This window comes from Canis lupus, chromosome 3 (assembly GCF_011100685.1).
Source record: "Canis lupus familiaris isolate Mischka breed German Shepherd chromosome 3, alternate assembly UU_Cfam_GSD_1.0, whole genome shotgun sequence".
Lineage (NCBI taxonomy): Eukaryota > Metazoa > Chordata > Mammalia > Carnivora > Canidae > Canis > Canis lupus.
The window spans coordinates 57,784,908-57,812,763 of record NC_049224.1 but is presented as its reverse complement, the minus strand read 5'-3'; the positions used below and the strand labels follow the sequence as shown (position 1 = coordinate 57,812,763).

The 27,856-nt window shown below is 58.2% G+C and overlaps 1 protein-coding gene across 1 annotated transcript; it reads left to right on the top strand.

Annotated features, from left to right (window-relative positions):
* The first annotated feature begins 261 nt into the window (after positions 1 to 261).
* FAH (fumarylacetoacetate hydrolase) lies at positions 262 to 26,395 on the top strand. Its single transcript, XM_038533006.1, has 14 exons — positions 262 to 451; positions 3,394 to 3,504; positions 4,534 to 4,655; positions 5,118 to 5,167; positions 6,465 to 6,555; positions 9,249 to 9,346; positions 9,453 to 9,505; positions 12,033 to 12,132; positions 12,812 to 12,942; positions 13,754 to 13,829; positions 15,565 to 15,611; positions 17,622 to 17,723; positions 18,452 to 18,569; positions 26,155 to 26,395. Exons 1-14 carry the CDS (start codon positions 371 to 373, stop codon positions 26,232 to 26,234), a joined length of 1,260 nt encoding a protein of 419 aa, XP_038388934.1. The 5' UTR covers positions 262 to 370; the 3' UTR covers positions 26,235 to 26,395.
* Positions 26,396 to 27,856: the final 1,461 nt, after the last annotated feature.

The following is a 27,856-nucleotide window of genomic DNA, read 5'->3' as shown; positions in this document are numbered from 1 at the left end:
GGTGGGGCCGTGGGGTGGCGGGGCGGAGCCGGGGGAGGAGCCGGGGGGCCCGGGGGGGCGTGGAGCTCCGGGGGGGGGGCCATGGGGTGGCGGGGCGGAGCCGGGGGGGCAGGATGCGGAGCCCCTGGGGTAAGAGCCGGGGGGTGGTCGGGGGGCGCGTGAAGCCTCGGGGGGGGGCCCGTGGGGTGGCGGGGCGGAGCCGGGGGCGGACCTCAGGGGCGGGGCCGGCCTGGAGCCGCGGGGTCGCGGGGCCGGGTCGCGGGGCGGGGCCGCAGGGGCCGCGGCCCGGAGGTCTGCGGTGGCAGCACGCGGGGCGCGGTCCTGCCTGGCCCAGTGGCGCGCAGCCGGGCCCTGCTCCTCGCTGGCCAGCATGTCCTTCGTCGCGGTGGCCGAGGATTCGGACTTCCCCATCCACAACCTGCCCTACGGCGTCTTCTCCACCCCAGGCAACGTGAGCTGCTCCGCTTGGCCTCTGGGCGGGGCGGGGCGGGGGGTGCCCCCTCCGCTGGGACCCCCGCCCGAGCCCTGCAGCCTGTGGCCGGGGCCTGACCACGCAGGACGCCGGCCCGTGGTTCCCCTGCTGGACGCGGCCCGCGGGCCCCCGGGGTCACTGGGGGGCTGCGGTTTCCCTACTGGACCTGCCCCCCCCAGCCCTCTGCCATGCGCCCTGTGGTCACGGGGGCGGGGGGCAGGGGTGGTGAGATGGGGGTGGAGGGAGGCTTTGGCACTATCTCTTGAGGAGCCTCTGGTGCTGGGTGTCTGTGGGTCTGAATCTGGCCTGGTAACTTTCTAGATGTGCACATGATGTGCGTGTTTGTGTGGGATTAGATGGGAAATTAGAATCCACAAGTGTCCCTCCCAGGCAAGCAGAGCAAGAACGATTATTGCTACCGAGGAGTTGAAGCACCTGTTCTCACTGCTTACTCCGAGTTACTGGGGTTTGTTTTCAACCCCCAAACCACCATGTGGTGGCTGCTTGTTCCTCCTGCAGGTTATTATACCCTAACCCTAGGACCCAGGAAATGTTAGGGACCTCAACATTTTTAGTAGCTTAGTAAAGGGATGAGCACCTTTGCTGGCCACCTGGCTGGAAGAAATCAAGCGAATTTGCCTCCAGCTAGAATTCTTTCAGCTTACAGGGTGGGCCCCCTGGCCTTCCCTTGCTGACCAGAAGAAGCCCTTTGGACAGAAAGGAGTTCTCCCTTAGTAAGTATGGCCTGATTGGTAGAAAGAAATCTTTGAAAACTGGAGGCTTATCGACAAATATGTAAGAAGATCCCTGGGTGGGGACAGCAGATTCCCTTGGATTTATTCATGGTATTTTTTGCTTCCAACCCTAAAGGTAACCTCTGGATTCAGCTCTGTAAGCCCTAGATCCCCAGAATCTGCTTACGGTGTTCAGGAAATATTTACTAAATGAAGCTGCTGGCAGTCAGCCCCTTTCCCCTTGGTGGACCTTTGACACCATGTGGCCGGCCTTCTGTGGGCCTGCCTGCAGCAAATGCCCTGGTCTGCTAGAGCCAATGTGTGCTTTCACAATGGCCAGGACTGAGCAAACATTGCAAGGGTGTGGAAAGTTAACACTGTTCCCTGGTAGGACGGGAATACAATGAGGCAGGTTAACCCTTGACCTGTGTTAGTCAACCACACTTTCTGCCCACCACCCTCCCACTTTGCCCTCAGCGGGATGTCCTCACCTTTACCCGGGGGCACAGAAAGCTGGTGACTTGCTCTGACTTGCCTTCTCAAGGACTCGGGAGTGAATGCCCTTTGGAGGGGGGCTGGTGGCCTTTGGACCTCGGGCCCCTGCTGTTGCCATGTTAGAATGTGCAGGGACAGCCACCAAGGAGGCCTGGGGGACAGGCCCCTTCCCATGGCCCTCTGAAAAGCGCACTGCCCCACTGGCATTCCAGAAGGCTCAGCATGTTCGCAGGGAGTAGGGGTCTCATCTGAAGCGGTCCCTGCCCTCAGTGGATGTTCCAGGGTTGTGGCTGCCTCTCGGGGCTGGTCTGGCTGCCAGGGCACAGCCTCCCCTCCTCTGCCCCAGTGGCCAGCTCTTCATAATTTGGGTGGAACAGTAGTGCATTAATGTAGTCATTACCTCGTTCATACTCTTACACAGGGAATGGTTAAGAACCCCAACTTGGGCCAGACTCTGGGGGATGGGGGCTGGAGATCAAAGACACACGAGACCCCCCTCCCTCCATCTCGGAGTACTCATAGAGTGGTAGAATGTAGGAGGCTTTCTCTGTGAGGACAGGAGCAGTGGCTTCGGAGATAGGACACTGTGGTCATCTGCAGCTGATGGCCAAGTTGTTAGAGTCCCGGGGCCTGATGTACATGGGGAGGTATCCACCTCCTATCAGCCTGCTGAAATGAGCAGCCACGGGGAGAAGGCCAGCCTGTTACCCACATCTAGGCTCTGGAGCTGAAAGGGTTATGCTGGTCCCTTGGGAGAGGTGGCATCTCGGCTCAGGACAGGGCTCCCGGAGGTCAGGTCTACAGACATGCTCTCTGGTTCCTTGTTGACCAGAAAAGCTCAGTGTCATGGAACAAAGGCCAGACCTTGCCAAATACTTGAGACACCTTCATAGTCTGGGCTGAAGCTGGGATTTTATGTTGTGGGAAGGCACTTCCCTGCATGTTCCAAGCAGCTTGGCTGCATGCTCCCTGGTGACCTGAGCCCTCCGCTGTTTGAGCCACAGCCCCTGGTCTTCACACTGGGCCTGGGGCGCTCTCTGTTCTGCCATGCACAGAAATTCCCCCAGGAAGGCCTACAGTAGTCCTGGGAAATAATCCAGCTGCTTGGTGAGGTAGGGAGCTCCTCACCAGCAGAAGCATGTAAGCAGTAGCTGAGGAGCTTCTCTGGGGATGTTGCCTCGATATGGGGCTTGGACTAGGCCACTTGCATCTTCCCCTCTCCAGGGGATTTATCTCCCATTCAGTGAACATGGGTTTTTTCTTGTCCGAGAAATAGATAGGGTTCCAGGGACACCTGGGTAGCTCAGTGGTTGAGCATCTGCCTTTGGCTCAGGTCGTGATCCCGGGATCCTGGGATCAAGTCCTGCATCGTGCTCCCCAGAGGGAGCCTGCTTCTCCCTCTCCTTCTGCCTATGTCTCTGTCAGTCTGTCACGAGTAAATAAATAAAATCTTTAAAAAAAAAAAAAAAGAGGGTTCCAGATTCTGCCGGGGCAGAGATCACTGGGGTGATCTTGGTTCACTGGGAGACAGAGGGAGCTGGGTTCCGGGGCTCAGGATGCAGTTCCTTAATCCCTCTCCTTAGAGGACCATCAAAGGGAGACCATGGGCTCTTAACTAGACAGATCTTTTGGGTGAAGAACCAAGCCTGGCCAAGGCTCTCCTCCCTGTTGACTGTTCTATCTCCCTCCCAGCCAAGACAGAGGATTGGCGTGGCCATTGGGGACCAGATCCTGGACCTCAGTGTCATTAAGCACCTCTTCACTGGGCCCATCCTCTCCAAACACCAGGATGTGTTCAATCAGGTAGGACACTGGGATGGCAGGTCCTGGATCTCAGGGGCATTTGTTGCACATGCCACCAGGATGAAGCTCTTTCCCTTCTGTTCCAGATAAGAGATAGTGCCTCTGGAGGTCTCAGAAATATTACCTGGGTCAGGCTGGGTTGTTTTGGGACAGGCTGGCAGCCCACAGCCTGGGGACAGCTCCCATGGGTTCCTAGGTGGGAAGGATGTCTGTTTCTACAGTGCCGGGCCCTTCCCAGGGGTCTCTGGATGAGGCTTTCCAATAATTGCTATACATTCCCCCACCGAGCTGAGTGGGTGCTGGCCCTCGGGGTCTGTAGACACAGCCAGGGAGGAGCGGACGGCTCGCATGCACAGAAGCCTTCCGTGTTCCCAGCAGGTGGGAGGAGTCAGCCTGAGGTCCACGTCCCTGTGGGGTGGACGAGACTCTATGGCCCCATCAATGGTCAGGGGCTTTGATGCACGCCTCCCGCTCCATGGCTCAGGAGGGAGGATGGTGTTTGTTCCGCACCTCCTGTGTGCCAAGTTTCAAGCACGTCTCTCATCCCATCCTCACAACGACCCTCTGGCACAGGAATCGGATCCTCGTTACTTGGTTGGGATCTCCTCTGAAATAAGCTGCGATTCTCCATGTCACACGGCTACAAGTATTAGAGCCCTCAGAATGCACACTGCTCCTTTTGTCACACCTCCATGGCTGAGAAACCTCATGAGGCCAGTGGAGGGGTCCATGTGGACTAGTTCCCTGCAGATGGAGTGTGTGCTTCCGTGGCAGGAATGCAGCCCCCCTCAGCTGCACCCCAGGCCAGGTGGTCACCGGGCTTTGCCCCAGATAGTGGCTCCCGGGCTTTGCTGTTCGTGTGCAAACCCACAAGGTTGGGGGGGGGGCAGGGGATGATCCCTTTCCCCAGTTCCAGGGGCAGCTGGGGAAGCTAAGTACAAGAGTCCTGAGAGTGGGGGACCCTGAAGGTGACCGGCCTCTCTTCCTGGGCTTTTCTGTGTGTGATCTGCTCTCTCTGTTCCGGGGTAGCCAGCTCTCAACAGCTTCATGGGCCTGGGCCAGGCCGCCTGGAAGGAAGCAAGAGCATTCTTGCAGAACTTGCTGTCCGCTAGCCATGCCAGGCTCCGAGACGACACGGAGCTTCGGAGACGGTGAGGGGCCTGCGGATGTCGGTGGGCGGGGGGAGGGAACGGTGGGGTGGTCAGGTTGACAGCCTCTGCCTTGTCCAGCCCCTGCGGGCAGGTGTTGGTGGCAGGGCTCTGGGCCGACTGGGACAACCCGTGTGCCTGGACTGGAGGGTCCTAGCCGGGTCCAGCCCCCTGCCCATTCCCTTCTTCATCAGTATGTTCCACATCTGCATCTGGTTTCTGGAGAAGAAATAATGTGGCTCATTTTCTAGAGGGGAAAATAGGAGGCGTCGTGGCTCTTGTGGGCGGATGCCCTCCCTAGGGTGGGCTGTTGCAGCCGAGCCCTGGTCCTAGGCCAGTCTGGGGGTGCTGGCCACAGGCTCTGAGCAGGATTCCAGGGCTGGTTTGGGCTGAGCGTTCAGTGAGTGTCCAGAGCAGGGACTCCACTTCGTGCTTGACCTTGAAGCCCCCGGCTCTGTGTTGCAGTGCGTTCACCGATCAGGCTTCTGCTGTGATGCACCTGCCGGCTATCATAGGTGAGTGTGGTCCCTGTCCCCAGAGCAGCTCAATGGAGCAGTTCAGTGGGCCCAGACGGCTGGCCGGATGCTGCAGGCCTTGCTGCCTGTTGGCGGGAGGTGGGGGAGGTGGGGGGGGGGGGGGACGACGGCACGGGGAAGACTTCTGGGCTTTACCCCGTCCCCTTCAATGACCCAGGCCTATCTGAAAGCCAGAGCCCTTGCCGGGTGGCTGCTACCTGCCAAGATTTGCAGATGGCCACTGGCTCCCTTGGCAGCAACTCACTCTGTCCCGGAGGCCACAGGTAGTGCTCCCAGCTCATCCAAGAGTCTGAGTCCCACAGACAAGAGTCTGAGAGCCACAGCGTGAGCCCTCCGCAGGGAGTCTGATGGAAGTTTCAACCAGCAAGTTGCAAATGTGCCAAGTCCCTTAGCTGAAACAGAGGAGGCCCTCCACCTTGGTCTCCCAGCCCTCGGGCCCACCCACTGGGTTTGTCTGGGCATCTGTGTTCTGGAAGCTTCCAGAACCCTGGGCTGCAGGGCCCTGGCAGACCTTGTGTTGGGTCTGCCCTGAATCCTAGCACTGTCCCAGGAGGCCTTCCTGGTGGAGAATGCCCTTCCAGAGGACAGGTACATGAATCACAACTTACCCCATCCTCAGGTCGGAGGGTTAGAGCAGCTGAAGCGCACAGAGCACAGAGCTAGGTCACGCTGCATGTGGTCAGAGCCTGACACCCCTTGGTAGCTACTGCTCCTCCTCCCTCTCCCCCTGCTCCCCTCCTCCCTCTCCCCCTGCTCCCCTTCCCTCTCCTCCTCCTCCCCCTCTTTTCTGTTGTCCTCTTCTCCCTCTTCCTCTTACCCTCCTCTTCCTCCTGGACCAGTCCTGCCAGAGAGATTGGAGGGGAAGAGGCTTCCAAATATTTCCAGGATTTGGACTCAGACAGTGGAGGCGAGAACCGTGCAGGTGGCAGACGGCGCTCAAGCAAAGGCGTGGGGAGCAGAGCCCTGGGTTGTGGGTGGTGACGTGAGAAGCCCAGGAAGGGGTGGAGTGGCCATTGTCTATCTCAGGCTGTCTTGGCTCCTTGTTCCTTGTTTCTCGGAGGAGAGCTCTAAGAACAGATTGTGAATGAGGTTCCCTCGTGCTGCATTTCTAGCAGAACCTTGGACGGCGCTGTTGGGGTGCGCTCACGGGGTGGGGCTGAAGGGAAGCCTGCACTCCTGCCTCCTCCTCCTGACCTGGCTGGTCCCGGGCTCTGAGACGGTCTGTCCGTGTCCTGGGCTACTGGCCACCGCCGGGATCTCTGTGTCTCCTCTGCAGGTGACTACACGGACTTCTATTCCTCCCGGCAGCATGCCACCAACGTCGGGATCATGTTCCGGGGCAAGGAGAATGCACTGATGCCAAATTGGTATGTCTATTTCCAGCAGCGCATTTCCCAGGAGCTATATAGTCCTGCTCATGGTAAAGAGATTGGAGAGGGGACCCCATGCCTGTGATGCCACTACTTCTGGACACAGAGGGTCCACCCCTCAGCCCCTTGGCTCCTCAGCCCCTCAGCCCCTTTGTCTAGAGAACGCCAGCTGGAGATCCATCCCCGGGGGCGTAGGTCCTCCTAGGCTCCTTCATTCGGGAGCCCTGTGTTATTACTCTACTGACATGCCTTCTTCATACCTGGAACTTTGCGATGCCCGAAAATCATCAAGCATGCCCACATTCTTTATCCCTCAAAGTGTAGCCAGCCCACCCCTCAAAGTGTAGCCAACCCACAGCCTGAGCCGTGTTTGTTTGTGTGATCCACACACTAGCTGGTGGGGTCTCCAGAGCTGTGGTTGTTAGCCCCATTTCATGGGAGGGGAAACAGGCTGAGAAGGGTTGACCTGCCAGAGGACAGACAGGCCCAGAGGTGTCTCCTAACTCCAGATCAAGGCCACGCCCCGCAGGGAGCACAGGGCCCAGATCCTTGCCCCTTTGGTCCATGTTGCTCTCTGGATGTGGCGTGTACTGAGAGCGTGGTGGCAGGTGTGCACCCCAGGCCGGTCCTACCAACCACGGTAGGCAGGAAGCTGTGTGTCAAAGTCCAGATGGGGAAGGAGATAGTGAAGCAACCAGACCAAGGTGGCAGGGCAAGGTGGGTGGGCCTGGGAGTGCAGGTGCTTGGAGAGAGCGGACCCTGGTCCCGTGCAGGCTCCGGGCCGAGTAGGGGAGGCAGGCGTTGCTGTCTGCAGGTGCGAACAAAGGGGCTCCTCTCGGGACGTTTGCTGTGAGGGGGCCAACGGAGGTGCCTTTTTCACCCTGCAGATATCCTTTAGTATAAGGGGTGTGTGCGTCTGGTGATGAAGCCACGCTCTCCCTCCCTGCGCCCACCTCTGAGTCCCTTCTCCCAGGGCGGAGCGCTTGTCTGCTTCCGATATTCTTTCACCCGCATCCAGGCCTTCTCTCTGCCTGCTTTTCTATGCAATCCCTGCCCTCTTATTAATCTGAAAGAATGTTTTATGTGTGGTAGAAATGAACCCTTTGCTGTCACGCACGGTAAATATTTTCTCCCAGTGCAGTGTCTCACTTTCTTAATACAGAAACTCAACACTTTTATAAAGTCAAACACATCATTTTTTTTTTTTTTAATGACATTTGCTTTCATGTCATCCTGAGGCTTTTTCCTGCCTGAGAGTTTGGGGATAGTCTCTGTGCTTTGCTCCTAGCGCTTACTGTCACGTGACTCTGTGCAGCTTTAGATATGTGCCCCACCTTGGGACTCCCCACTATGTAGGGTGGGACGTACAGGTTCGTATTTGCTCCTGGACTGCCATAAGGCTGCTCTAATCCAGTGGCAGAAATTTATGGAGGCTGCAGGTGACCCCGGGCCTGACCTGTCACTGGATTTAGGGCCCCCCTGGGTGATCCAGGATGACCTCATCTCAAGACCTTTTTCCATAAGGTCTTTTCTGGGGGACCTACCATCAGGTCTGACTTGTGCAGACATTTATTGTCTGTTTGTCACCTTATGATGCTGTCACCTATGCTTGGGGCCCAGATTGTTGGGTCATCCATTCCCACCGCGCTGTGCTATTTTATTTTTATTTTTTAAAGATTTTATTTATTTATTCATGAGACACAGAAAGAGAGAGGGGCAGAAAGAGACACAGGCAGAGGGAGAAGCAGGCTCCATGCAGGGAGCCCAATGTGGGACTCGATCCCGGGCCTCCAGGATCACGCCCTGGGCTGAAAGCAGACGCTCAACTGCTGAGCCACCCCGGCGCCCCAGCACTGTGCTATTTTAAATCACATTATCGTGCATTTTGATATTGGGGTGCACTTTCCTATTTGACTTCCTCTGCCGCTCTTCTGTCCTGGAGACAGAGCTCTTGGCATTGTTCCTGCAGACCTGCAGCTCCTGTGTTCTGAACCTCATGGGCCAGGCCAGGGTCCCAGGATGGCGGGGAGGGAGACCTCGGAGCAAGCAGCAGGGCTTTGCTATCCGACAGGCCCGGGTGACCCAGGCCGAGCCCTGGATGCTGCTTTCCGTGAGCCAGGCTGAGTTTGCAGGGTGCTGGCCACTGGCACCTGCAGCTCAGGGTGTGGGTGCTGCCAGCTGGCTCTGAGCGCCGTGTGTGCACGGCAGCTGTTAACGTGCCCATGTCCGGTGGTGCTGGCGCTGGAGACCAGGATGGAAGAACCATGGGTGAGTGTCGGCTTCTGTGGCCCTGAGGACACTCACTACCATCCACCTCCAGAACTTGCTCATGTCGCACAGCTGAAGCTCCCCAGGCCCCCTGCTCTGGCTCTAGGAACCACCCCTCTCTTTGATTGTGGAACTGTCTGGGTCTCTGAGACAGGCCAGCGTGGTGTCATTAAGGCTCACCCGCCGTGTGGTGTGGGCTGGCATTTTCCCCCCGGGTTCATGCTTGCTGGGTGGTCACTGTCCACGGCATGTGCCAGCCTCACTTTGCTTATCCATGTGTCTGTGGGATACACACTTCGGAATACCTTTTGGTTTTGAACCATGCGTATACATGTGGGCTCCCTTTTTTGTTTTTAATTTTTTAAATGGAGATTTATTTTGCATCGTGTAACTGTTGGACGTCCCTCCGCCTTCTGTCTCAGGCTGCACTTGCCAGTGGGCTACCATGGCCGTGCCTCCTCTGTCGTGGTGTCCGGCACTCCGATTCGCAGGCCCATGGGACAGATGAGCCCCGATGACTGTAAGTGACCCCGGCGCCCAGGCCTCCCTGGTCCCTGCTCTGTGCACCCATGCGGCCAGTTCTGTGGCCTGGCGCCCACCACAGCCTCTCTCCTGGTCTCTTCCAGCTAAGCCTCCTGTCTATGGTGCCTGCAAGCTCTTGGACATGGAGCTAGAAATGGTAAGCTGGGTCTTGGTCCCTGTGCGGGTGTCTGGAGCAGCAGCACCCCCGAGAGGGTGGCCGTGGTGGGGGAGACGGTCCATCCTTACACGGGCTCCCTGTTTGGGAACTTGCTGAACGTTCACCAGGGGCCTTGTGGACAGAGCTCGCAGGGGTCATGTGTGGACTTGCACCAAGTCCCCAGCACGTGTGCTCCCTGCCGGACTGTACAAGGCCCTGCTCCACCTTCTTGTTCCAGCTCACACTGTGAACAAGTATTATTTGCACTATTTAAAGCCACATTATTTTGCACCTTTGTGCTTTTTTGGGGAGATTTTTAAAAAATATTTTATTTATTCATGAGAGACACAGAGAGGAGAGAGGCAGAGACACAGGCAGAGGGAGAAGCAGGCTCCATGCAGGGAGCCCAATGCAGGACTCTATCCTGGGTCTCCAGGATCAGGCCCTGGGCTGAAGGTGGCGCTAAACCGCTGAGCCACCCGGGCTGCCTCCATGGGGGGATGTTTTCAGTTTCAGTTACCCCTTGAGTGCTGTACTGTCATCATCTGGTGTTCGTGGGCACGAGGCAGTGGTGATGCGCCCCTCAGAGAAGATGCAGGTGGTGGATGGCCTGCATTGGACAGGACAGAGCTGGTGCTTGTGCCTTTGTGTCCGCACGTCAACAGTAGATGTTGGACAGGGTGCCTTTAACCCAGCACATCCAGAACCAGGTCACGTATTGGTTGGTGACGCAGGCCTGGTATCTTCCATAGCACTGATGGTGTGCAGCTGGATGTTCTTTATCGATAGACTGTAAGTAGCAGTAATCGACGCTGTAGCCCTGCTGCCACCATGGCCCATGCAACCTCAGAACCGTGGCTGTTCCAGGGCTGCAGAGTATTTTAAATTAAGCTTTTTATTTTGAGATAACTGTAGAGTGATGTGCAGTTGTGAGGAATAACATGGAGAGATCCCGAATGCCCTCCACACAGTCTCCCTCCAGGGTAGCATCCCCCGTGGCGGTACCTGCCATAGCCTCAGCCCTGGGACGCTGGCACTCGTCATCAGTTCCGTCACCCCGAGGACCCCCTCATGCTGCAGGGCTGGGCATTGTATGGGGGATGCTGAACTTAGGGCAGCCCCCAAGGCAAGAGGACAGTGATGGGAGGGAGGAGCTGAGTGGATGGAGGACTCTGATTCCTGGGGCAGTGACATTAAGCTCTGCTGGGTGGCCAGAGGGTTCGCAGTGGAGCCGGGCCCTGGGGGTTGGGGGGGGAAGCGTAGGCAGACAGGTGGCGGGTGGCTTCCCACGATCAGCACCTGTGGTTTTAGGTGATGTCTCTTGGTGGCAGGTGGAGGAGAAAGGGTTGTGGGGCCATCTGAGCTCCGCTCCTGCCACGTGGTTTCCTGGGCTTCCGTCCTGAGGCAGGAATGTGTGCACACTTCCAAACAGCCAGCCCTCTGCCTCCCCACAGTGAGGGTGCCACGCAGACCTGGGGAGGTCAGCCAGTCCAGAGGCCCTGCAGCCGGGCAGGTGCCCACCCTCCCCTTGGGGTGGGCAGCAAGCTGGGAAAAGCCAGAAAATCCGTGTGTGGAGAGATGTGGGGTGGGGAGCAGATGACCCGTCCTGGATGGTGATAAGATTCCAGATAAATTGGTGCCCTTGGGTTTTTTTTTTTAAATATCTTGATTAAAAAATATTTGCAGTGTTTATTTTTTTTTAAAGATTTTATTTACTCATTCATGAGAGACACAGAGAAAGAGAGAGGCAGAGACACAGGCAGAGGGAGAAGCAGGCTCCATGCAGGGAGCCAGACGTAGGACTTGATCCAGGGTCTCCAGGATCAGGCCCTGGGCTGAAGGCGGTGCCAAACTGCTGAGCCCCCCGGGCTGCCCTATTTGCAGTGTTTAAACACTGTCAGAGAACAAATCAAACTGTGAGTCAGGTTTTGCGAATGTCACAACTGATTGTGTATGTCTGATGACTGTTTTGCCAACTTCTTCCTCCAACGATGACTCGGAATTCTGCTGGTGCCTGAGCGCTGTGTTGCTGATGTTTCTCTGCAGAGGGGGCGGAGGGAAGGGGGTGTGGAGGTGTGGAGGTGCCCAGGTGCCCCCACAGAGGCAGACTTTAGATTTTTCACGACACGAGTACACAGCCAGATAGTTCTGTCTTCTATAAGCCTCGTGTAGCTGTGAGATCTTGAAATGCAGCATGTGTGTGTGCAGGGGTGTGTGTGCATGGGTGCAGGGGTACAGGGGAAAGGCAGGGTGGACTGGGGCTCGCTGAGGGAGGGAGTGGAGCCAGCACGCAGTCCAGGGCTGTCAGGAGGCCAGGTGTGCTGGCCCTGTGCTGCTCACCACTCTCCGGAGGTGACCATCTGTCTGCTTGAGTGCAGTTCATGATTTAGAACTTCGAGTGGGTTCGTAGCCTGGTTGGGACCCTGGGACCCAGGTGGCAGTCCTGGTCCCTGTCCTGGGTCAACAAATGCCTGACCTTTGCCCCCCCGGAAGCCACCGAATTCTAATCAACTTTACCCCACACCAGGCTTTCTTTGTAGGCCCTGGGAACAAGTTTGGAGAGCCGATCCCCATTTCCAGGGCCCATGAGCACATTTTTGGAATGGTCCTCATGAACGACTGGAGCGGTAATTATTGGGGTGTGGGCGTGCTGAGGTCGGGCTCACTGTGCACACTGCCGTGGGTGGAACCCGGGTGCTGGGGACACAGTCACAGAAGCCACGGGTGGTCTCCGCGTCCGGTGCTGGTCAGAGGCTGGGGTTTCACGCAGACTTGTCAGCTCGGAGCCCCTGGGCCAGTTACCTCCCCTCTCTGATCTCTGGGTTTCTCATAAGGTCAGCAGGGGCAAAGCAGACATCACAGCTAACATTTGTGAGCCCTTGTGTGCGGGGCCCCGTGCCGAACCCCTCCAAGGGGTGGCGACGTCACCTTCCCGGGCGAGGAACTGAGGCACAGGGAAATTGCACTCCGTTGCTGAGCTTAGATTACAAACTGAAGCAGTCCCATGTCCAAGTGGCTGAGTCCTGGGACATCTGTGCCCCCCAACTGGGGGAGGATGAGCCTCTAGCCCCTCCTGGGGGGAATGCCTGCCTGCCCTTTGGTCATCCTTTTTGCTGTGACCTGGCACAGTGACCTCAAAGGAACTCTGTCCTTGGCACTGAATGCTGTTGCACGCGGCCCCGGGCGGGGTGGCCAGGCCAGAGCTCCTTGCAGGACAGGACGGTGGAGGTGGGGGTGGGGTGGGGGATGGAGCCCTGGGGAAAGGCCGGGCGTCCTCTGTAAGCCCTGCCCGGCCGTCTCTTGCAGCTCGGGACATTCAGAAGTGGGAGTATGTCCCCCTGGGGCCGTTCCTCGGGAAGAGTTTTGGCACCACCATCTCCCCGTGGGTGGTGCCCATGGATGCCCTCATGCCCTTTGTGGTGCCCAACCCGGAGCAGGTAAGCATACTCTCGGCGCCTGCTGGCCCACCAGGCATCCGTGCTGTCTGACCTGGGGGAGGGCTCTGTGCCCCCCACATGCCCCTGTACTGGGGAGCCGGCTGGCAGGAAAAGAAGGGGTCCTGGCCAGTACCTCCACCTTGCACAACCTCCCCGTCCTGAGTTGTGTCCTGTGTGGTGGCACCCCCTGGGCCCCGATTGGCGGAATGCAGTCTGGAGCCAGGCCACGGAGGTCCTGGCCCCCACCCGGCGGATGGGCCAGCATCCAGAGCGTGACCTTTCCCACCTGGTCCCGTGGCAGCCCCTGCTCTTCCCCTGTCCTCCCCCTGCCTCCCGTGTCTCCCCAGGCCTGCAGTGCTCTCATCCTTTACCGAGGTCCTCACCGCCTGTTACTTATTTGTTGTTTTCCATAAAAGCAGTTTCTGTTTTTAAACTCAATATATTTAGAAAAGGAAGCTTTGTTTCTTTTACTTCATATTCTTACCGGTGTCACTAGCCTCCAAGTTAATCATAAAAAGAAAAACATACCTGTTAAAATCACCCCAGATTACTCAAGTCTTGGCTTCAGGTAGCCCTGCCAGGGGCTGCCGTGGGGACCTGTGGCCGGGCCGTGGGGCTGCCTCCACCCGGTCCCCGTTGGCTGCTGCTTCCCCCACGCTCTGCTCGCTGGCTCTCCGGGGTGTCTCTGATCTGACCTCTGCACCCTTGAGCTGTGGGTGCTCCGGCCCCACGTCTCTCCCTGTGCCTGGGGAGCAGGTTCCAGGCCAGAGCCCTCTGCCAGTGGCCCCACTGCTGTGCTCTGCCCTCACAGGACCCCAAGCCCCTGCCGTATCTCCGCCACAGCCAGCCCTACACGTTCGACATCAACCTCTCTGTCACCCTGAAAGGTACTGTCGTGGAGTGGAGGGCATGCCCAGGCCTGGGGGAGGGGCACATGTGGCCCAACACCGTTGCCCCAATTGCTCCTGAGTTCCTGGGGATGGGGGGCAGTGAGAGGGTGTCACTCACTGTTGCCTGGAGCCACGGGGAGATCTTGCACAGGGAAGAGAGGGGACGGGATGCCCTTTGCTCCTGAGGACGCCAGGCGGAGCTCGAAAGACATTGTGACCTGTCACTGCACTTTCCACTCTCAGGGCCAGAATGTGTGGAGTCTGGGTGGGGCCTCCCCCGTCTGCCTGAACTCCCGTGCCAGCTCCCCGGACACAGTCTGCCCAGCCTGCACTCACACGCACTGACCCCTTGCTCCTGCGCCCCATGTTCTGTCTGGGGCCTGTTGGAAAGCCTGGCTCTGCTCCGGGGCCGCACACCTGGGCCCCCACGCCCCACGCAGGGTCAGCCCTGAGAGCCTGGCAGACGAGGCCCCGTCCCCTGGAGGCTCTTCAGCTCGGCTCCATTGATGGTCTGCTAGAGCATTAGTGTAAAGAGCCCGGCCCTGCAGGCGGTGGCTGGGGCCTGGCTCACAGCTGCTCGGCTCTGGGCTCTGGGCAAGCGGCTGGCCCGTCTGTGCACCAGGTTGTCATCTGTACAATGGGACAGTAATGGCCCTGACTTGACTCCGTGGTGGTGAGGGTTAACGAGATGGATTCACATGAAGGTCTAGAGCAGACCAGTACCTAGGAAGAGCATGGTGGTGTTCCCATTCCTGGGGCCCTGGCTCTTGCTGCCTGTTCCAGCGTCCCCACCCTTCACAGAGGTGGTCCTCCTGCAGAAGGGTTCAGAGCTGTCACCTTGGGGGCGGGACGCTACCAGGGGACGGGGCTTCAGAGCTGTCATGGTGCCCCCTGGACATCTGTGGTGGCCCAGTCCTTCCATGTTACACTGTGGCAAAATGAGGCTCAGAGAGGAAAACAGGTTCACCTCGAGTCTTTTAGGGGGCTCCTGGCCAGGCTGAGAGGAGCACCCAGTGTCGTTGGATCTGGGCTAGTCTCCTCCTGTGCACAGACCCTCTTTGGGGCCCATTTGTGTCTCAGGTTCCTCTGCCTGCCTGGAGACATACAGAGGTATGTCCTGTCAGGGAAGGGGAGAGAGTATCAAGAAGATGCGGTGTCCAGAGTTGTAGAAAGACCTAGAAGGGGAGCATGGAGTGCAGGGAGGGCTTCCAAGACCCCCTCTGCACCACAGTCCTGAATATGCAGTTCTGACAGCCCTTTTTGGGATCCAGGTGATGGGTGTGGGCAGGAGGAGGCTAGAGGGCCGACCTTGTGTGGGGCTGAGGAGCACACCTGCTCTGTGCAGCTGTTGGAGAGACGCCAGGGCCCCGTGCCCTGGGGGAGTAAAGGGCTGTCGCGGTGTGAGCACTGTTGAGAAGCGAACAGCAGTGGCCTATGCCCTACCTGTAGTAGCTGTTCAGTTAATGCTGCTGCAGTGAATCACAAAGCAGGACGCTGCACATCTGGGGGGTGGCTTATAGGTGTCAACATGTGCACGTCTCCCGGTCATCACTTCTGGGCAGGAGGAGCTGTGAGCTCACCGTTCTGTGGGTTCCGTACGTGAAATGCTTTTGGACGAGTGCAAGCCTCAGCCACCAAACCCATTACCTAAGTGCCCCCCGCCCTCCCCACCCCCCCGTCCTTGATGAATGGAGCGAAGTCCCTTTGTCAATGCTGCTTGTGTTTCCGACAGGAGAAGGAATGAGCCAGGCAGCGACCATATGCAAGTCCAATTTTAAGGTAAGCGTGGAAGCTGGGCAGGCTGCTTCTTGGAAGCTTGGGAGACGGAGGGCCGTCTGGGAAGGAACGGGAGGTTTGCACTGATGTGGGGACATGGGGGTGGGCCCATGCCTGGGCCTGGAGTTTCTGTGGCCCTGTTCCTTTCTAAAGAGGTGATGAGGCCACAGGGATTCCTCCAGATGCAGAGACGTGACCAGTGGTTTCCTTGGGGAAACGATAGATGTTCCTATAAGGCTCCAGTCTCCTGCTGCTTCTGTCCTGGCAGGGGCTGGATTGGTCCCAGTGGTTTATCTGTGTTTGAACTGAGCTTGTAATTGAAGCATCCCACACACGGAGGAAAATGCATAAATTATAAGTGTCCAGCTCAATTGTTTTTCCCAAATCCACGTTCTTGTGTGGCCAATACCTGGGTCGGGGAATGGGAGATTTGCAGGGCATCAGCTGTCCATCTCTGTCCCTGTCCAGGGACAGTGTCACCACCCCTCCTCCCAACCTGAGATGCCATGCATTAAATTGGTCTGTTCTTCTGTTTTATGGAAACAGAATCATACAGCGTGTGTGCTGTTCCCCGCGGCTTTGGCTCTCACATCGTAGCTATGTTGCCGTTTGTAGTGGCATTTCTTTATTGCCTCTAGATGTCCCACCACTGGTTCTCCCAGTCCACTCTTTTTTAAAGATTTTATTTATTTATCTGAGACAGAGAGAGAGAGCATACAAGCAGGGAGGAAGGTCAGAGGAGGAGGGAGAAGCAGGCTCCCTGCTGAGCAAGGACCTGCCCCCGCGCCCCCGCCAACCCCCTGCCAACATGGGACTCGATCCCAGGACCCTGAGATCATGACCTGAGCCAAGGGCAGACACTTCACCCACTGAGCCCCCAGGTGCCCCCTAGTCCATTCTTGATGGACACACAGGTTGTTTCCATGGGGGGCGAGGATAGACTCCCTAGAAACAACCCAGAACACGTCCTTTGGGACACACGGGCACTTTTCACTGGGTGTGTATCCGTACAGTCGCCAATCACAGAGCACATCTATCTGTGTACTCCGCCCACAAGGACTTCCAGGTAGCTTCCTGAGGGGCCCTGCCGGCCTGGGGGGCACCCCAGCAGCACGTCAGCGTCCCTGCTGCCTGGCTGCTCCATGTCCTGGCCGGCGCGGCTGCTGTGTGCCTTCCCCTGCTGCTCGGAGGGTGGTGGTTTCCACGTGCGCCTCCCTGACGGCAATGCTGCTGGGCACCTTCCCACGTGTTTACTGGGTACACGAGCATACCCTCGATCAGTGTAGCTCTGTTTCCTGTCTCCCTTCAAGCTGGACACTGTCTGGGCTCCTTAAGCTAAGAAATCAGGGGCCTCCTCAAAGGGGCCTGTTTCTGAGTTTTCCTGCACCTGGACGTGCAGCTGCAGGAGCAGCAGGTCTAAGACGTGGGTTTGCACTGCATCTGAGCATCTGGGGGGCCATGGTCCTTGTTCCTCTTCCCCTGGTGGAGCTCACCTTCTGCTCCTTCACTCCTGGGCCTGCCTGGACATCCTGTTTGCATCGTTCAGTGGGTGGCCCTATCTGCTTGAAGGCCTGGGAGCTGGAATGGGTGGGGACTGGGGGGGGAGGATGCAAGTGTGCTCTTGGCCCACGAGGAGCCTCTGCTGTGATGAGGTCCTAAAGTGTGCCAACTCAGCACCCAAGGGTAGTCCCAGGGCAGCATGTGAGTGTGGACACCTGAGCAGGTTGTAGACTGAGCATCTGGGCAGGGAGAAGGTCTGCCTTCCTGGAGAAGGCGGGTTAGGGATGCCTGAAGGAGCAGAGGAGCTGAGGCCGTAGCCAGTGCACAGCCGGGAGGGAGGGGAGGACCCTGGGTGACCCCAGGAGGACAGCTTGTGGTTGCCATGGGCGATGGGGGCAAGCTGGTGGGGAGAGCACCTGGGGACGCTGTCTGTCCCGAGTGGCTGTGGGAGCTGCTAGCCCGGGGGCTGGGGTCAGTCACCTTGCCTGTCCCCCTCTATGTCTCTGCCCTCAGTACATGTACTGGACGATGCTCCAGCAGCTGACCCATCACACCGTCAATGGCTGCAACCTTCGGCCAGGGGACCTGTTGGCTTCTGGAACCATCAGCGGGCCGGTGAGTGTCTGGTTGCCTTGGGCACTGCCCATGTAGCCAGCCACCCCCACCCCCAACACACACAGACCTAAAGGCCCTCAGCTGGTCGTCCACAAGGGACCTCCCACCCAGGGTAGATGTATCCTAGGACTCTGACCCACAAGGATGCATGCGGGGCTTCCCTTCCAGGTCCAGACCTAAAGACACTGTCAGAATGGGAGGCCACATTTGTCTGTATAGAGGACAGAGTGACGTGGGGGGGGACGGAATCAGGGAGTGGCCACGGAGCCTGGCTGTCACTGGCTCTTGTTGGGCAGCCCCCAGAATGAGGTGGCGCCACTGCTGTGCCCCCCCATGCCACCATAAGCCCATGGTAGGGTCACAGAACCTTAGGGGCTGGTGGCTTTGGGGTGGTGTGTGTACCAGCACCTCCTGCAAGGTCCTGACCGCAGCCTCTTGGTGGATGGGAAATCTCTTCCCAGTGGAAGGGTGTCTGGCATGGCACCATCTGGGTACACTGCAGCCCCCAGGGCTGGCGGGGGCCCGGGCACATGGTTCCACACTCCCCGAGTCCCGAATAAAGCAAGCAGGGCACCATGCCGAGGTCCCACCGAGGCAGGGTCTTTGAGGGGCACGGCACCCTGTCCCTGCCCAGGGCTCCTAGGCTTTGCTAAGCATCCAGTCTGCGGCTGCCACACTCACCAACATGTGAATACACGCGAGGCTTTCTTCCCTTTCCTGTGCTGAAGGAGCCAGAGAGCTTCGGCTCCATGCTAGAGCTGTCGTGGAGGGGAACGAAGGCCATCGAGCTGGGGAACGGACAGACCAGGAGGTTTCTGCTGGATGGAGATGAAGTCGTCATAACAGGTGAGGGCAGCCAGGCCTCGCGGGCTCCGTCCCGCTCCTTCTGTTATGACCGCGTGGCGCTCCGGGCTGGCCGAGAAGCCATCTGTCCAGCTCGTCCCCGCGCTGGCATTCCCAGGCCTGTGTCTGCGCCTCGTGACCTTCCCCCCGGCCTTGGCCACCAGGGACTCTGAACCGGACCAGAGAGCCCACGGGAGTCCCGCTGTGTCTCCCTTCTGAGCGAAACTGTAAAGTGACCGCAGGCTCCTGGAGTTCTGGGCTTTGCGGTGTGGAGGCCCGAGTCCTCTGACCCGGCCGAGCCAGTGACAGGTGTCCCAGCAGCTTGTTCTCAGGGGGTGAGGGCACCCCTCCTCTCCGGGGGCCATTCTGGCTGCTGTATGGTGTGACTCGGGGGGAAGGCCCCGTGATGGCCAGCAGCGCCCTCTTCACAGTCAGACCCAAGTCGGCCCCAGAGCCCCCTGGCTGTGTGACCTTCACCAAGCTGTCGAGCTCTCTGAGACTCCAGTTCCTCATTTTTAAAATGGAGTCAGTGATACAGAACTGACCCTCATGTGGCTGTGAGGATGAGGGGAGCCGGCTTACCCCTCCATGCCAGCACACCTGCTGGGAGTCCCACTGTGGGGTCCCAGTCGTGAACGGGACAAATGCACTGTCTGGTCTTCGGGAGTGCCTGGCAGGGTTCAACTGCTTGCCTGGGGTCTTGCCGCCCGCAGGTGCTGAAACCGAGGTCCCCGCCCACGTGGCTTATGCTGGGACCCTGACTCCTAACCCCTCTGATGGGGTGACAGACTGTTTTCCCTGTCGTCACTGTGGATTTTTCCAGACACACATTTTAGAATGCAATGCACACCTGCCCCAGCCCTCCATGCCAGTACTCTACGTCTGCTCTCGGCCTGCTGACCCACACGCCACTCCTGAGTGTCATATTGCCACCCTGTTTTCCTGGCCCCGTCTTGGTGCTGCTGACAGTTTACTCTGTGGGCTGGCACCTCGGCCCCATTCCACTCTCACAGCCTGCTGACATCCTTCTAAAGCGTCATGTCACCTCTGCAGCTGCCTGTCCCATGACACCACCCCTCCGTGCCTGGACTGCCAGCTTGTGCCAGGCCCCTGTGGTCCATCCTGCGCAGGGCACCTGGAGGATGCCCTTCAGGGCTGTGTTCCCGTCCCTCTGCTGCTCCAGGTTGCCTCCTGGCTCCCTATGGCCTCTTGCGTCTAATGCGCACCTGCTGCTCCTCTGATTCTGCTCCGCCCGCTGAGCCCCATCTAACACCTGCATGCCTTTGACTTACATCTTGCTCAGCCCACACCAGGTCCCCTTTGGTCACTCAGGTAGACTCAGTCGGTGACAGCAGCAGCCTATCTAAAACACCGAATTCGGGTTCATCGTACGCATGTCTGTTCCCTAGCTCAGCTTCCTCGGGCTGCCGTAGCAAATGGCCACAAACTTGCTGGCTTAAAACAACAGAAACTTATTCTCTCCCAGTTCTGAGGGGCAGAAGTCTGAACCGCAAGGATTGGCTCTAGGGGAGGACCCGTTCTGGCCTCTGCCACTGGCTAGTCAGTCGCCTGGCAGCCATCACCCAGCCTGCTCGGCGTCCTCACGCAGATTTGTCCCAGCTGTCTGTCTCTGTCGTGCACTCACGGTGGCATTTAGGGCCCGCCCGGGTCATCTCCACATCTAAGATCCCTAATTTAACTCACACCTGCAAAAACTGCTCTGTTGGAAAACCGTCACGATCCCAGGGCCAAGGGCCTGAGGTCTTTGGGGTCATTGTGCAGCCGATTGCACGGTGCTTACAGGGCAGGCTCCAGGCCCTGCACGTCTCTGCAGGCTGACTGTGTGCCAGCCACACAGTAGGACTTGTGCGGTGGTTGGTTGATGAGGTGAAGTGGAGCTGGTAGAGAAGAGGCAGGCGGAGCTCAGGCTGCAGCACAGGGTACCCCAAATGGTCGGGAAGTACCCACTGCCCTTGCTGGTCCCACAGCCCTGTCACAGCCTAATTCCAGTTTCCCTGAGTTTATTGAGAACCTGTCAGGGACCAACCGTGTTGTAGCACATATGCCTCCCTGACTCTGTCCTACATTCACAGGAACCCTTGGGCAAGGAATTGTTACCCTGATTTACAGAGCAAAGAGCTTGGGTTACCTGCTGGGATCACACTCGGGGAGAGCTGGGGTACAGCTCAGGTCTTCTTCGTGGCCATGGTCCTCTCCGTGGTCGTTGTCCTTTCCATGGTCATGATTCTCTCTATGGGCATGGTCCTCTCAGTGGCCTTGGTCTTCTTTGTGTCTGCAGTCCTCTCCATGGCCATGATCTTTTCAGTGGCCATGGTCCTCTCAGTGGCCATGATCCTCTCCATGGCCGTGGTCTTTTCAATGGCCCTGGTTCTGTCCATGGCCATGGTTCTCTCTGTGGCTATGGTCCTCAGTGGCCATGGTCCTCTCTGTGGCTTAGTCATCTTTGTGGTCACAGTCCTCTCTATGGCCATGATCCTCTTTGTGGCCATGGTCCTCTCAGTGGCCCTGGTCTTCTTCGTGGCTGCAGTTCTCTCCATGGCCATGATCCTCTCTGTGGCTGTGGTCCTCTCAATGACCCTGGTCCTGTCTGTGGCCATGGTTCTCCCTCTGGCTATGGTCCTCAGTGGCCATGGTCCTCTCTGTGGCCCTGGTCTTCTTTGTAGCCACAGTCCTCTCCATTGCCATGGTCCTCTCAGTGGCCATGATCCTCTCCTTGGCCATGGTCCTCTCTGTGGCCTTGGTCTTCTTTGTGGTCACAGTCCTCTCCGTGGCCATGATCCTCTCTATGGCCGTTGTCCTCTCAATGGCCCTGGTCTTCTTCATGGCTGCAGTTCTCTCCATGGCCATGTTCCTCTCTGGCCGTGGTCCTCTCTGGAGCCCTGGTCCTCTCTGGAGCCAGTCTTATTTCCAGGGTTCCTGTGATGCTCGCCGACCCTGCTGCAGACCCTCAGCCTGCCTTCAGTGCTGGAGCATTGAGCCCCGAAGCATATTCTGAAGTTCTGTCTGGGGAGGGAGATGGGAAGGGAGAGGAGAGAATTCTGGCTTCAGCTCTCTGTCCCTGTCCTGGGCCCCCTATCCCTCCAAGCTGTTTCAGGCGAGCAGTGGTCCAGGCTGGGGCAGAGGAGCCTGGTGCTCAGGCCGCTCCTGTGACCATGGCATCTGAGCCACCCACGGTGGGAGAAGGATGCGAGAGGCCATGAGGGCCGCTTACTGGTGGTCATGCGTGCCTTGCTCATGACGGAGTTATGGAGGCAGAGACACTCGGGAAAGGCAGTTCCTTGGTCTGCAGCAGCGAATGTTGGCAAGAGAGGAGGGACTTGGGAACAGGTTCATGGAATCTCTGGAACCAGGACGGGGAGTTAGGCCATGGGAGAGGTGTGGGTTGCATGTTAATAGAGAGATAAAGAAAAGAGACTTTCATGGAACTGCAGGGAGTGGGTGCAGGGGAGACCCCACTGTAGGCTCTGGCAGGAGGGAGTGCATGCATGTGGTATGGGCAGTAGGACCTGGGTTCACCTGCCACCACCTGCAGGGCACCTGGCCCTGCTGCGCTGACTCCGGCTGGGAGCCACTCTGCATCCCTGTGGCCTGGTCCCCGCTCAAGCTGATGCCGCTCAGATGCCACCTTGTCATCTCCCAGCTCTGCCCTCACGGGGACTGCCCCCACATCCGTCTCTTACCCTCAGGAACGTGATGGGGCGCTCAGAGGTCCTGATGGCGCCGACACGGCAGCACATTCCGTCGGCCAGACATTTCTAGGTGCTTTACCTGTCACACACTTCCCCACGGGGCAGGGGCCCTGCTCATACCCACATTTCAGATGCAGCAACCATGGCCCAGGAAGATTCATGTCTCCCCACAGTCACATAGACAGTAAAAGGTGGAGCAGGATTTGACCCCAGGTGGCTGTGCTGTGGGGGTCCATGCTCTTAACCATCATGTCACCTTGTCCTTCTGTGACACAGCGTGACTCTCATTTCCAAGTCCCCCAACCACGCAGTGCTCAGCAGGAGAGGAGGCAGGTAAACCCTCAGCTCCACCAAGACTCTGAGCACTTGGATGCCGCCCATCCATCCCCAGGCCTGCCGTCTCTGCCCATCTGGCGTTCAGCCCGGGACCTGGAGGAGGTGTCTGCTCTGCAGACATTCGCGCAGCTCCCCGCGTGGACGTTTCTCACCCTCTGTCTGGTGGTTGACGGGTTGGTAGTTGTGCTCAGGGGTGGCTTTTTCCTTGGCATCCACAGTTATTTGTGTGGTTTTTTTTTTTGTTTTGTTTTAAGATTTTATTTATTCATGAGAGAGAGAGAGAGAGAGAGGCAGAGACAGGCAGAGGGAGAAGCAGGCTCCATGCAGGGAGCCCGACATGGGACTCGATCCCGGGTCTCCAGGATCCCACCCTGGGCTGAAGGCGGCGCTAAACCGCTGAGCCACCTGGGCTGGCCCGGGATCCATAGTTATTTGGCAATGGTACTCAAACATCTCTCCGTGTGTTCCCCGAGGCTGCCCCCACCCCCAACCACCACGCAGGCGCCTTCGGGCAGGTCTATCCACCTGCTTTCCATCCCAACGTGGCTGCTTCGTTGGCCCGCTCTGGGGTCCCTGTGCAAGGCTGATGGGAGTGACAGGGCATGGACGCAGCAGCCCTCTTGTCCGGGATCCTAGACGGTGGCCCGGGTGGCTGTGCGAGGGGTCTCAACCCCGTCAGGGGAGCCACATGACTCCTGTGGAGCCCTGAGAGTCAGGATGGGTCTCTTTTTTCTCCGCTCTTGCTCGCTGGCTCCCTGACACTTGTGAGCCCTGCCAGTGGCGTCTATTCTTGTGCTCTCACCTTGGCCAACATTTTGGGCAGAGAGGCCTCCTATGCTCAGTGCCAAGTGCAGGTGCTGGTGCACGTGGGTCCTCTGCGCGGCCTGCCCTCTGGCCGTATCCCAAGGCTCCTCACCCTCCGTGTCTCCTGCCACCGCCCCCCCCACCCCCTCCAGCCCCATCTTCTTTAGGAGTTTTGTTTCCTTCTGTTGTTGATGTAGACTCTTCCCTGGTATTTATATTTCTTGGGCCATTTCCACAGGAATAAGAGAAGGAGAAAGTTAATGTGGAATCAGAGCTCCATCCCGAGCCAGAAGCTATTTAGCAGTAATCTTTACATAAGATGCAAAGGTCCGTGATGAGCACAACAGCAGCACGATGGTTTGATGGTTTACTGTGCACTTACCATGTGCCAGGAACCGTGCGCATCATTTTACACACATCACCACATTGAATTCCCCCAATGCTGTTCTGATTTACAGAAAAGCCCTTGGCGGCCCCGCGGGGTTAAGTACTTGGACCAGAACCATGGTTAGCAGGTGGAATGCCCCTGACTGCTTGGGATGCAAAGCCCAACACCTTCACCTCCCCACGAATGCAAGCCTCCCCCATCTGCTTTCCCCAATCAATTCCTTAGTTTGGTTTAGTGGTGTAACATGCTTGGGACTCCCCGAAGCTCTGGTGGCAGAGAGACCTCTGGTTTCCAGCCTGGCTCTGCCACTTGGGGCTGGTCCCGGGTCCCTGGGGTTCCTCTGAAAAGGGAGGCGCTGACAGGAGTGGCATTCCAGGAAGCTGGGCAGCTGGGCTGCAGCTGTGGATTCGCATTTGCGTGGGTGGGATGGAGTTGGGGGGTGGGCAGAGGGTCAGGAAGGGCCAGTGAGGTCAGGATGCAGGGCTCATACTCCAAAGAAGGGGGGTATGTTTCACCGTCCACTTCTATAATTGGTGGGAGGTGGGGGGCTGACCCTGCCCTCTTGGGTCCCTCTGTCCCTGCGGGGATACACCTGCCCCCAGCTGCTTCTCTCTAGACCTGGAACCAGCATCATGGGGTCTTGGGAAGGCTCTGGGGTCGCTCCCCATGGGTTGCAGCTGCTTTCATCCCCTGGACAGCTCTGCCCCTCAGGGGACATTTGGCAACGTCCGCAGAGAATCTTGGTTGGTGGCCATGCACGGTGAGCCCTCACTAGTGGGTGACACCCGGCCCAAGATGTCACTAGCGCTGGGGATGAGAAGTGCCATCTAGGCCACCTGCTGTACCAGCCATGACATGGGAAGGATGTGGCCAGCCTCACCTATGGGGTGGCCGGTCGGGAAATGAAATGATGGGATCGTGGATCTGTGTCCAGGAAGCAGGCTGTGCGTTAGTGGGACTGGTAGCTGTCCTGCTCCAGGGCCGGGGGCCCGTGATGGACTGAGCGTTGGGGTTGGGGCCGGGGCCAGGGGAGGAGGCTGGCGGGTCAGTGTTTGCGGAGAGGAAGGCCCTTTAAAGATGCTCCTGTTCTGACTTAGTCGCTTCGACACATTTCCTGGTGGACTTTTGTGTCCTGGTGTCCACATGGGGCAGCAGAGGGCCCAGCCCCGGATTCTGTAGCAGGTGGGGGACGGGGGAGTCTGGTGGTGTTTTTCTGTACCTCAGGGTCACGAGCAGCCCTGCAGGAGCCCTCAGTCACCAGAGCCAGCGCTGCCCCCTCCCATCCCCAGCTCTGGCTTCCGCGGCCCGGGGCCTGGGGGGTCTGGGGAGTCTGACACTCACAACTCTGGGCGTTTCCATCCACCCAGGCTCTCTCTGAACTGTAGCTGGAATGTGTCACCGTCTGGCCTGAAAGTCCCCAGTGGACCCTGGGGGGCTCCAGGATGAGATTCAAGCTCCACACCACGGCTCATCAGAGCTCCTATAACCAGGCTCTCAGCCCCACGGCAGCTTCAGGCAGCACCTGCCTCTGGCCTGGGCCTCCATTCCTGTGCGGTGCCGGTCACCTGGTGCCCTTCTGGTGAACTCCTACCCACCCTTCAAATCCCAGCTCAGGGCTCCTCCCTTCCCCCTCTGAGCTCCTCCACGCTGGCCTCTCCGGAGCGCGCGCGGCCCCTCTAGCCGGGTCTGGACAGGCCCCGCCAGACCCTCCCCTGGTCCTTCCCCCACTTCTGTGGAGGTGGCATCGGGGTGCTGAGGTTCACGTGTGTTGAACATCTACTCTGCGATGTGCATCACGCTGGCGGCCCCAACGGAAGGCTTGCTGTTGCCGTTTGCAGACGTGGGGCTAGGCTTAGGTCACCACTTCCCGTGGCCACTGCCACAGGCGCCAGCTCTATCCAGGCAATGACGGGCTCCTGTCCTGTTTCCTGCACGTGAGCTCAGCCCCACGCCGTGGGTACTGTCCCCAGAGCCACTTCACAGAGGAGGAGACAGGGTTCTGCGGAGACCCACGGCCAGCAGGTGGAGCGGCCAGGTTTGGGAGTCCAGCCATGTGGCCTCGGCCAATTAGTAGGCCTGGCCTTTGAACCCAAGCCCACTCGGGGAGGGTGACCCCCGTCTGGAAAGCCACGGAGCCAGTGCTTTGGAGGGGCCTGGGCGGCAGAGCGTGCCTGGAGCTCCTCGTGGTCCTCCGTGGCTCTGCTCGGCCTCCGCTTGGCCTCTGGGGAGAGTGATTCTTCTGTTTGAAATACGTGCCATCGTTTCCGCCTAGGGCCCAGCCACAGGCCGCCCGGGTGGTGTCCAGTGTGCCCGGCAGCCTCGTGGCTCACCCTGTCCTTCTCTGCCCCAGGACACTGCCAGGGGGACGGGTACCGTGTCGGCTTCGGCCAGTGTGCTGGGAAAGTGCTGCCCGCCCTCCCGCCAGCGTGAGGTCGTCGGCGGTCCCGGACATCAGGAGCTCCGCGCCCCCCGCCTGCGGCATCAGCAGCCTCAGCGGCCTCTCTGTGGCTGTGGGCCTGGCTCTTCGTTAGTGGTAAATAAATCCACGGTGCTCGGCGTCCACGTGCTGAGCCCTGTGCTGTCGTGTGTGATGTCCACTTGTGTTCTTGGTTTGACCCAGAGGGTCGAGGCGCATCCCACTTCCTTGAGAGACATTCTTGTGTTTCCTCATTGTTATTAGTGATGCTCATCAGGCATCCTTCCCATCAGACATCCCGGACCTCTCAGTGTTCGCTGGGGGGTGGAAAGAGAGTGGACCTACATTGGCCAGGGTCCTCAGAGAGACAGATATTCCTTATTTTAAGGAGTTGGTTCATGTGGCTGTGGGGCTGCCGGGTCCAAATTTGCAGGATGGGCCAATGGGCTGGAGATGCAGGGAAGAGTTACAGGTTGAGTTTGAAGGTACTCTGCTGCGGAATTCCCTCCTCCTCAGGCAAGATCAGGCCTAGTTCTCTTAAGGCCTTCAGATGATTAGATGAGGCCCACCCCCATTATGGAAGATAATCTACTTTAGTCAAAGTTCACTTACTTAAATATTAATCTCTTTTTTATTTTTTTATTTTTATTTTTCATTTTTTTTAAGATTATTTATTTATTCATAGAGAGACAGAGAGAAAGAGAGGCAGAGACACAGGCAGAGGGAGAAGCAGGCACCATGCAGAGAGCCTGATGTGGGACTCGATCCAGGGTCTCCAGAATCACGCCTGGGGCTGCAGGTGGCGCTAAACCGCTGCGCCACTGGGGCTGCCCCTAATCTCTTTTTTTAAAAAAGATTTTATTTATTCGTGAGAGACAGAGAGAGAGAAGCAGAGACACAGGCAGCGGGAGAAGCAGGCTCCGTGCAGGGAGTCTGACATGGGACTCAATCCCGGATCTCCAGGATCAGGCCCTGGGCTGAGGGTGGTGCTAAACTGCTGAGCCACCTGGGCTGCCCAAATATTAATCTCATCTGAAAAATGCCTCCACAGAAACCTCTAGACTAATGTTGGACCAAACATATGGGTATCATAGCCCAGCCAAGCGGATACATAAAATCATCCCAGCATCCCACACATCCAGTATTCCTTGTGGCTGCCTCATGGGGGTACACGAGGTGCAGACTTGGTCCACAGGCTCTGTGGCCATCTCAGCACATTGGGAACCTCGGGTGGAGCCGCCAGGATGTGGACACACACACCAGAACTGTGAGAGGGCAGAAAGGGGGCTAGGGGCTAGCATTGCTTCCCCTGTAAGCCCACGAGAATCCAGAGGGTGCACTCCACGCCCTCTCCTCCACCCTATCCATGGCAGACAGGCAGCCCCAGTCCCAGCCTAGTCCCTGGTTCCCACGGTGGCTTTTCCTGAGCCTGATGGACCTCACACCAGAGCCCGGGAGGATGATGATGATGCCATTCACTGAATCCCTAAAGCTTTATCGAGCGCCCCCTCTGTGCCAAGCACCGTTCTGGGCACAGGAGATGCAGCGGAGCACAGAACAGCCCCACCTCTGCCCTGTGGTGTTTATATCGCAGGAGGAAGGAGACAGACGATAAGCAAAGGGATGAGGAAGAGAT

Bases quoted from the DNA above. Each gene is read 5' to 3' on its own strand.
- FAH (XM_038533006.1), top strand. From the start codon at position 371: ATGTCCTTCGTCGCGGTGGCCGAGGATTCGGACTTCCCCATCCACAAC. The intron at 4,656-5,117 runs GTGAGGGGCCTG...TCTGTGTTGCAG, and splicing joins GACACGGAGCTTCGGAGACG to TGCGTTCACCGATCAGGCTT. The intron at 12,943-13,753 runs GTAAGCATACTC...CTGCCCTCACAG, and splicing joins TGGTGCCCAACCCGGAGCAG to GACCCCAAGCCCCTGCCGTA.